At 44.0% G+C, this 10,193-nt stretch overlaps 1 protein-coding gene across 3 annotated transcripts in view; it reads right to left on the bottom strand.

The window, feature by feature from the left end:
- Positions 1 to 3,876: 3,876 nt before the first annotated feature.
- The window catches only part of SORCS1 (sortilin related VPS10 domain containing receptor 1), a 702,133-nt gene continuing 695,816 nt past the window's right edge, over positions 3,877 to 10,193 (bottom strand). Inside the window, exons 27-28 of one of the 3 annotated variants that reach the window (XM_077258071.1) lie at positions 6,242 to 7,611; positions 3,877 to 5,477 (exon numbers count right to left, since the gene is read on the bottom strand). In XM_077258071.1, the coding sequence (XP_077114186.1) occupies positions 7,361 to 7,611 (251 nt within the window). In that variant the 3' untranslated portion in view covers positions 3,877 to 5,477; positions 6,242 to 7,360. Of the gene's footprint in view, positions 5,478 to 6,241; positions 7,616 to 10,193 lie in introns of those variants that run through there. The other 2 variants (XM_077258072.1, XM_077258073.1) reach the window with 2 other exon arrangements.

Below are 10,193 nucleotides of genomic sequence, written 5' to 3'. Positions count from 1 at the left end.
GTTACACCCATGTGAGTCCCTACATTATACCCATGTGAGTCCCTACATTATACCATGTGAGTCCCTACATTACACCCATGTGAGTCCCTACATTACACCCATGTGAGTCCCTACATTATACCCATGTGAGTCCCTACATTACACCCATGTGAGTCCCTACATTATACCCATGTGAGTCCCTACATTACACCCATGTGAGTCCCTACATTATACCCATGTGAGTCCCTACATTATACCCATGTGAGTCCCTACGTTATACCCATGTGAGTCCCTACATTACACCCATGTGAGTCCCTACATTACACCCATGTGAGTCCCTACGTTATACCCATGTGAGTCCCTACAGTTTCTCCTTCTGGAAGTTCTCGTTATGTCACTTTGTGGTTATCTGTAGCCCATAAAATGATAGTTGTTGGTTTCTATAAGGAAATAACACTTGTGCTGAACTCGGCTTCAGGAAAATGGCCGCCGCGATCTCCATCTGCGCACGCGCGGCATCCCGCGGCCATTTTCCTGAAGCCCCGGCAAGCAGAGCACTCCATCTGCGCACGTGCGGCCTCAGGAAGATGGCCACCGCCACTGATAACCAGGGGAATAGCACAGATCGCGCTCTTTTTCGGCTGTTGCGCATGCGAGAACCACTACGCCAACGCCGGGAAGATAAGCAAGAGGTGGGGGAGAAACAGCCATTTCACCACGCCCTTTTAACCAGACCAGCGTGATTGACAGGCGAAAACGGCGCCTTTTGTAAGGTATTTCGGCAGCATAGGTGGGGAATCAGGGGACAAAAAATACACTATTGTAATGCACAGCTCAGGCCCTATTTAACTGTATTTTTATCTCATACTGAAAAAACGGGGTGACAGGTTCCCTTTAAGAAAACCTGATAACCTCCATGTTACACATTTTCTGCTCCTTGAGCTTTTCATAGAACAACGAGTATAAACCACTCGGCGCCAATTACATCGTTATTACATATATTCCAAACATTATCGCTTCATAATTGAAGCTGCTGCAATAAACGCTGTAAATGTAACTCATGGTAATTAATCCAAAGATCCCATCTCCAGAAATGTCTCAAAATCGAAATGTACCAGAAAAAAAAACAATAGGAAGGAAGATGAAAGGGAGGAAAGATTTCTTCAGCTGAGGTCTCCACATCTCTCGTCTTGGAGGATGTTCACACTAGAATCCAGAGCTGGATCAGATACTTATTGTAGATTGCTATTCGAGCAGACGCTGGTCCACCTGTCATCATTGTGTCTATCCTCCATGGATTCTGGGCGGAATCCACAATGAAATGGCTTCAATGTTTCTAATCTGCGATGGAAAAATCTGTGGCCATGTAAGAGTATGGCAGAGGAAGATACAACGGTGATATATAGATATACACAGAAGTATATACAGCTGTCCGGCAGATGGGAGGAGTATTTAGGAGTTAGTAGAGTTACTTTCTGGTTACAATGAGTCAGCAGTTAGAGAGTAGCTCTGGTAGGAGAAGGATGTGGGTCACATTACTGGGGTGTTGGTAATAGGAAGAGTGCTGAGATACCGAGCCCTGAAAGTAACTTCACTGGAAAAGAAGTGGTAGAGACATGGCATGAAGATCATGGAGACTGAGCGGTGAGCCTGACAGAAGGGAGCCTGCTGTAGTCAGTGCAGCAGAAATGTGAGCTGTGGGCCCAAGGCAGCTAGTGAGGAGTGGGGCTGAAGAGGCAACGTGTGAACTGGTCCTGGAAGCATAGGAAGAAGACTACGGTCATGATCCAGTCCAGGGTTTGAGCCCTGTATGCCCTTTCCTGGTCTGATCATGGCAAGAGTTAACTTTGCCTGGCCTCGTTTTGGGTTTAGGTCTGCTATTTCTTCCTGCTTCGTCCTGCAGATGATGTCAGTTATATTTTGTGCCTGTGGCGTGAGTATCTTACTCTGGTAGTACCCTGATTTGTCCTGCTGTGTTTTCTGACTTCTGACCATGTCTGTTCCTTCTGTCTTAGTGTTTCCCCTTGTTTTTGGATTTTCTGGTGTTTTTTACTCGGCCTTGACATTGACCTGACTTTGCCTCTTGTTTCTGGTGCTGTTGCTTTGAACTGGTTTTGACCCTCTGGCTCTCCTCTGACTCTGTGTTTGTTTTTTCCCTTTGTACCGCGTGACGGTTTAGTCTAGGTTTTGACTCGGCTTGTTTGACTATTCTGCTGCCACCTGGTGGTAGCCTCACTGCAGGTCTGCTCTTGCAGACGTGCTGTCCTCCCTCCACTCCACTGCCATCTAGTGCAGCTTGCAGCTACCTGCATAGCTGCAGAGTGACAACTACATTGAGCAGGTGAAGGCACAGGTACTACTGCAGAACTGGGCTATAGAGAGGAATAAATAAGATAATATGGAAATTAAAAGTTCAAGTTATTTGTGTTGTGTATCTGCAACAAAATCTACAATGTGGGAATTCGCCCTAAATCTGCAACTGCACCATGGTTGTTGTAATGCAGCAATTTTACTGCAGCTCATGGGAGATCACACATCACCTTATAGCCCCAGATGAGAAACATTTAACAAAAGAGAAAACTAATTTTTATATGATTAAATTATTTTCTATCCCTTTTAAATGTTGTCCTGCTGCGTGATAGACTCTGGAGCGAGCTACCAGCCACTTATCTCCAAGACTGACACCCAAACTGCACAATTAGGATCTTCTGTTACAAATACAGAGATGAAGGGATGAAGAAGAGTAAATGACATCAGTGCGATCGCTGCTACCGGTACAAGAGGCAGACGGAGGATGGGAAATCAAGTAACAGATTAGGAAGATCAATTATTTCAGCATTCCGGAGAAGATCCTGGAGGCGATTCTGTGAAAAAACTGAATAGAATGTATTAGGACGCTCCATGTGGACACAATATTGTATCACTTAAAGGGGCGGTATAGTCACTCTGTCGGGAAGGTGTGGGTGGTTCTAACAAAAAAAAAACACTTACAGTTGGTTGCGCACTTTTTAATCTGAAGGGATTATAAAGAATGATTCACTCACTATTTTATACGGTAAAATTGCTGTAACTTCTAAAAGAGACCGTCGACCAAACTGAAATTTGGACTGTACATACTTTGATTGATGAGAAATGAGAGTGTAATGAACCTCAGCGGCGGCGACTAGAACCATCCTCCCGCCGTGTGGTCTCCCCGACTTGTCGCCCCGCCGGCCGTAGCCTCACTTACATATAAGGATTGCGCCATATGCTCCCGTATTACTGCACACACGTTTTTGCATATGCAGTTTCAGATAAAGGCATCCATAAAGATACAACAGAAATACAATGTATCATGAATATTTCTAAGGACAATCCTGGTCGTCTTCCAGCAGCTCGTCCAGTCCCACAGTCACCACCACGGACGCTTCTTTAGTAAACCGCAACACACTTACCAATCCCTATAACCAGGAATTCACATGTGACCGATAGCCAAACCACGCCACAAGAAAACAACGTCCTGCTGGAAAGAACAAGCGCTAAACAAATGGCAGACGCTGCCCTGCGAAATCAGGGAAAGACTTTGCCCGAAGCCCAAAACATTTCACCGATTTATAAAGTCGGTCTCTAAAAAACAATCAAATTTGATGGAAACCAGACTGATCGATGGTGAGCATAATGATCGCGCTGATCACATCTCCCGCAGTGAAAGCGCTATATGAGAAAGAAGCATTAATATTCAAAGCCATGTAGAAATCAGCAGAATTTTGAGTTCAGCTCTGGATGTGAATGGATTGTGCTTAATATGATGCTAAACATCTCAGCAACAGTTTTTCATTAGTAATCCATTTATTCATTTCACTTTCTCGAACTAGAACCTTTGATATCATCCTGGACCAACAAATGAACAGAATCGTCTAAAAGTTTTGTAGACTTTATTTATAAAGGATTATATACAAGTTTCGTCTGTCCTCTCCCCACGCGGGGAGTAAACAAAGATCACCAGATAAGTTGGACATTACTGTATGTAACGATTCTTCCCTGCGAAAGGATAAAGAACATTCCAAGGTTCACGGTTCAAAGACGAACTATCATTTCATATAAAAGGATGTCCGAGAATAATTTATATAGGATACATAGGAAATATAATGTGACCGGATGGACGGCTCTGAAGTATTCTTCACTGTCATCAAGAGGTTAAGGTCGCCGACGCTCCACTGATATAACAATAGATGACAAGAACTTCCTGCACCAAATAAAATTAAAAAAAGAGTACTTCTAGTTTTGTGCATAACTTTTGGGTGATGCAATGTTTCGGAGCGATGTCGATTGATTGGAAAGAACTGAAGTAAAATACAATACATATCGTTAAAAAGAATGATAGTTCTCCTTTAATCGCCCTTATTTACATAATCGTCTTGTTAAATTACAGCAAAGTTTATCCGATGGAAAGTTTTAAAAAAATATTCAAAGAGCATTTACCCCAAAAATTAAAAAAAAGAAAGAAAAAAGGTCACATGTAAGTGTAAATCCCTGACGTCGTCCTCTTCAGTCAGCTGGAAAAATTGGGTAACGGCTGCAAACATGGCCGCCACTACAGCGCTCCTGGGATTTATCACCCGCTGATTCCAGACTCCTAGCGGAGGATCTGCCCAATGTAGAGATCCACTAGAAAACACAATTCTGCCGCAGTGATACAGTGTAGCTGATTGTCGAGAAAATGGTGAACCGGACAGCACAATTTGATCTATAGCACCTCTCTTCCAATTACTTTGGTTAGGTACTAAGCGGGTGCCAGGACTTATTCCTTTCCCGCCTGTCCGATGATTAATTTTCTGGATTTTATTAGATAAAACTTTTTTGCCAATTGTTAAGAGTTTGGCATCCGGAAGTAGGCGATTCTCTAGCTGCAGAGCACGGCATCGGAAATGTTTTTCTGCAATAAACCAGGCCATTTGAGGACACATCCATCATTGCTCAATCTCCACCCTCCCTCCATGCTGATTCTCCACCCTCCATGCTGATTCTCCACCCTCCGTGCTGATTCTCCACCCTCCGTGCTGATTCTCCACCCTCCGTGCTGATTCTCCACCCTCCATGCTGATTCTCCACCCTCACTGCACAGGCTCCACCATCACTGTTGATTCTCCACCCTCATTGCACAATATCCACCCTCTGTGCTGAATCTCCACCCTCTGTGCTGAATCTCCACCCTCTGTGCTGAATCTCCACCCTCTGTGCTGAATCTCCACCCTCATTGCTGATTCTCCACTCTGATTCTCCACCCTCACTGCACCGGGTCCACCCTCCATGCTGATTCTCCATCGTCACTGCTGATTCTCCAGCCTCCATGCTGATTCTCCAGCCTCCATGCTGATTCTCCACCCCCTCTGTGCTGATTCTCCACACTCACTGCACAATGTCCACCCTCTGTGCTGATTCTTCATCCTCTGTGCTGATTCTCCATCCTCACTGCTGATTCTCCACTCTGATTCTCCACCCTCACTGCATCGGGTCCACTGTTGTGAATTTGCTTTTTGCTCCCTCTAGTGGTTACTAGTTTTTTATACTCTGTTTTTTCTGTCATTCCTTTTATCCGCACCTGGGTCGTTAGTTAGGGGTGTTGCTATATAAGCTCCCTGGACCTTCAGTTCAATGCCTGGCAACGTAGTTATCAGAGCTAGTCTGCTGTGCTCTTGTCTACTGATCCTGGTTCCAGTTATATCAGCTAAGTCTGCCTTTTGCTTTTTGCTATTTGTTTTGGTTTTGTATTTTTGTCCAGCTTGTTCCAAAACTATATCCTGACCTTTGCTGGAAGCTCTAGAGGGGCTGGTGTTCTCCCCCCGGACCGTTAGACGGTTCGGGGGTTCTTGAATTTCCAGTGTGGATTTTGATAGGGTTTTTGTTGACCATATAAGTTACCTTTCTTTATTCTGCTATCAGTAAGCGGGCCTCTCTGTGCTAAACCTGGTTCATTTCTGTGTTTGTCATTTCCTCTTACCTCACCGTCATTATTTGTGGGGGGCTTCTATCCAGCTTTGGGGTCCCCTTCTCTGGAGGCAAGAAAGGTCTTTGTTTTCCTCTACTAGGGGTAGCTAGATTCTCCGGCTGGCGCGTGTCATCTAGAATCAACGTAGGAATGATCCCCGGCTACTTCTAGTGTTGGCGTTAGGAGTAGATATATGGTCAACCCAGTTACCACTGCCCTATGAGCTGGATTTTTGTATTCTGCAGACTTCCACGTTCCTCTGAGACCCTCGCCATTGGGGTCATAACAGTCCACCCTCTATGCTGATTCTCCATCGTCACTGCTGATTCTCCAGCCTCCATGCTGATTCTCCACCCTCTGTGCTGATTCTCCATCGTCACTGCTGATTCTCCAGCCTCCATGCTGATTCTCCAGCCTCACTGCCCATGCTGATTCTCCAGCCTCCATGCTGATTCTCCAGCCTCACTGCTGATTCTCCGCCCTCCATGCTGATTCTCCACCCTCTGTGCTGATTCTCCATCATCATTGCACAATCTGAGCCCTCAAGATTTATTCCCTGCCCTCCATGCTTACGCGCTTTCCCTCCATGTCAGGAGGTCTCCCTTTTTTTTACATTATCTTCCCGGATTTTCCTGACTAGTTCCCAGAGATAAATTGAACTAGACCAAAAACAGGAGAAAGTTTTTGGTACAGTTGCTATGAGTTCAGTATGCGGTATAGTGGATGTAGTCCACCGGGTAGTCAGATAAGCCAAGGCTGAGTAACTGCGATGTAGCAGAGTTGGGTATGTGGTGCACAGGGACGACCCTGTAGGGCAGAGCACAGCCGGTGTACAAATCTGTTACAGATGTAGCAACCACTAACTTGATGGCTTCCACGATATATTAATACCAAGGCGCGGCTTGTGTGGCATGGCCCTCTTCATTCACTTTAATGCCCCACAACATTGTAACTGATACTAATGCCCGCGTGGCAGGGATTTCATTATTGTGCCCTATCTCCCTATTGGATTGGCAGCCCTACTGTCTGGAAATGGCAGATGAGAAGCCCCTGCAGGAGTTGTAATGATGGCAAAATAGTCGTCCCCCAGCTTTTGCAGAATGTCTCATTACAAAAGAAGACAAGTTAAAGGAATTGTACAAAACATGGAACAGTGCCGCTCTGCATCACAGGTCATGTCTGGTATTGCAACTCATCCAATTCAAGTAACAAGTGATGAGCTGCAATGCCAGACAACCCTGACAGTCCTGGACAGCCCCTTTAAGGATTTATATTTACCTTTTAGTTATTATTTTAGGGGGAAATGCTCTCTTAACCCGTTCACTGCTTAAAGACAGGTGATATTTTTGCAAGTCCTCTCGATCAGCGAAAGGGTTAAAGCATGCAAATTTCTGGTGTACGTCAGTTCATTGATCATGTACAAACACGAGTGAGTTTAAAAGAGGGTAGATGTGTCCCACAGTTCGTAGTCTTTACACGAGGTGACGACTCGTCCTCTTCATCGGCGATAAAGCTAAAAACCTCAGATTTATTCAGAATTTGGGAGCAGTCCGATCCCCGGTGGGCTTCTGTCCTTCGTTCTTTCTCGCCCTCCTTTCTTCCTTCACACGTTAACATAAGTCGGGTTTTCGTTTGTGCTTTGATTTTCAGCAACCATTGAAATACTTCCTGGGAGGAATGGAAAGAAAATGTTACACATTTCATTTTTTTATTTTTGCAAAATGTTGCAAGAAAACAATGAACTTGGATTTCATATATCTAGAACGTTATTACTGCCGACACTGAAAACAGACATGAGGACCACAAGGAGATGACACCAAAGACCACACGGAGAGAAGTTGTAGGATGGGGAGAGGCTTCCATCTAACACATCATTACTTATCTCTCGGCAACATTTTGTCAGGTCAGAAGTTTGGTTAGTGGCTATGGAGACCTTTATGTAGCGGTAATGACATAATATTCTCATGTTCTCAGACTTTCTTGGGTCAAGGAGGAACTTTGGCAGGAAGATAAGTTTTCTTCCAGGTTACCATCAAGGTAAGGAAAATGGATACTTATACTTACCAAGAAGTTTGCTCCAGTTCGTCTTTTTGGAAATGGAGCTGAAGTTGTGGCTGATATGTGCCACCATTTTAATGAAAGCGAGGCTGTGTCACCCACTTCTCGGAGGAGTCTTGAAGGCTCAAGTTAAACTGCTCATCAAAACATATACCGGAACATAGATCCAAACCCAAAAACCCCCTCAGCAATGATCACTGCCTGCTCAAAGCAAGAGACCGGGACCATGAACCCAAGAGATACAAATTAGCCTAGGAGAGGTGCCTACTCTATCTCTCAAAGTCTGAGCCTTTGTTGAGTTTTGCAACATGGCCAGAGATAGATGATAAGCCAGAAATTCATATACATGTGACATGACCTGCTTTGGGGTCTTTGCTCTTCATCAGAGTAGAGTTTAGCTGACTGACTGCAATGCCCGTGATGCAACATGGTAAAGTACTGGTTCTCCTTAACCCTAACCCTGGTTCTCCTTACTGGTTCTCCTTAACCCTAACCCTGGTTCTCCATATTCGTTCTCCTTAACCCTAACCCTAGTTCCCCATACTGGTTCTACTTAAACCTTACCCTAACCCTGGTTCTTTATACTGGTTCTCCTTAACCCTAACCCTAACCCTGGTTCTCCATATTGGTTCTCCTTAACACTAACCCTAGCTCTCCATTAAACTTATCCTGGTTCTCCATATTTGTTCTCCTTAACCCTAGTTCTCCATACTGGTTCTACTTAAACCTTACCCTAACCCTGGTTCTCCATACTTGTTCTCCTTAACCCTAACCCTGGTTCTTTATACTGGTTCTCCTTAACCCTAACCCTGGTTCTCCATATTGGTTCTTCTTAACCCTAACCCTGGTTCTCCATACTGGTTCTCCTTAACCCTAACTCTAACCCTAAGGAGTTCCCTGAGCATATGACATTGTTGACCTATCCTATGGATATTCATTAACATCAAGTGCCCCGAGAACTCCTTTAAGAACAACTAGAACTTGCCCCATGTTAGCTCAGATCAGTCGGGATTCGACTAATGGCGCCCCCACCGATCTAGGGGCAGCCAGTTGTAAATACTCAAGGAAGCCGCACTTCGTAGCTCTTTTCATTGTGCTGTGCCCAAATACTGCAGAAATGAGAATACCCATCACGGCCACCTTAGGGCTTGTTCACATGTTGCCTTTTTTTTTTCCACGTGTTTTTTTTTCACCATGAAAAGTGAATGAGATTTCTCAAGTGTCATGCGCATGCTGCTTATTTTTTCCTTGCAGATTGGAAGAATTTTAAAGATCTGCAGCATGTCAACTCTTTGTTTCTGCGAAATTTTTAAAACAATCAAATAAAAGAGAAAAAAATAAAAACATCAAAAACTAATGAAAAATCCCCCATAGCTTATGTAGCGTTTTTCCTGCCAAGCAACATACTTTGGTGAAAAAAAAAAGTCTGCTACGGATCTTAAAGAAACCCTCCTCCTACTTGCTATCAATTTTATTCTCTTAATATATTGCAGTCTTTATATTATACAGCACTGTGTACTTACAATTGCTCATTTTGCCTTTCTACCCAGATAATTCTTCTCTTTTCCATTAGGTCTATGACATCACGTGATTAAAAACTGACTAGCTGAATCCTTCTAAGCTCTATGTAGAAACAGGAGGTCAATTTTTCCTGCATGAGTCATGAATCGCTGCAAAAGTTCCTGGCAGTGGGAGGAGGGAGCAGATGGGTCAGGAGGTGAAGCGGGGAATGATAAATGCAGGGACACAAAACTTCCTGTTTCTACATAAAGCAGAGACAAGAGAAGAATTAGCTGGGAAGAAAGGCAGAATGAGCAATTGTAATTGCACAGTGCTAAATAAAATTATGATTGCAATATATTAGGAGGATAAAACTTGGATAGGAGGAAGAGGAAGATGAGGAGGAGGACGAGTGCTTCTTTAATGTTTGCACATACCCACTGGAATCTCATTCACTTAGCTGGCACTAGGAGATCCTTAAGGCTTTGTAACAAATCTATGCAAAAAAATGTGACAAAAAGGTAACGTTTGGTCACAGTCTGAGTCTCCCTATGAATTATGTGGCTGGGCGTCATAAGGTTTAAGGCCCCTAACGGAACTAAAAAGTAGAATAAAAAATTAAAAAAAAGCTTTAAAAAATGAGTCAATTTTTGACTGCGCCCAAAAATATCTGATCCATCAAATAATA

Source organism: Ranitomeya variabilis, chromosome 4, assembly GCF_051348905.1.
Source record: "Ranitomeya variabilis isolate aRanVar5 chromosome 4, aRanVar5.hap1, whole genome shotgun sequence".
Lineage (NCBI taxonomy): Eukaryota > Metazoa > Chordata > Amphibia > Anura > Dendrobatidae > Ranitomeya > Ranitomeya variabilis.
This window is presented reverse-complemented; position numbering and strand designations above follow the sequence as displayed.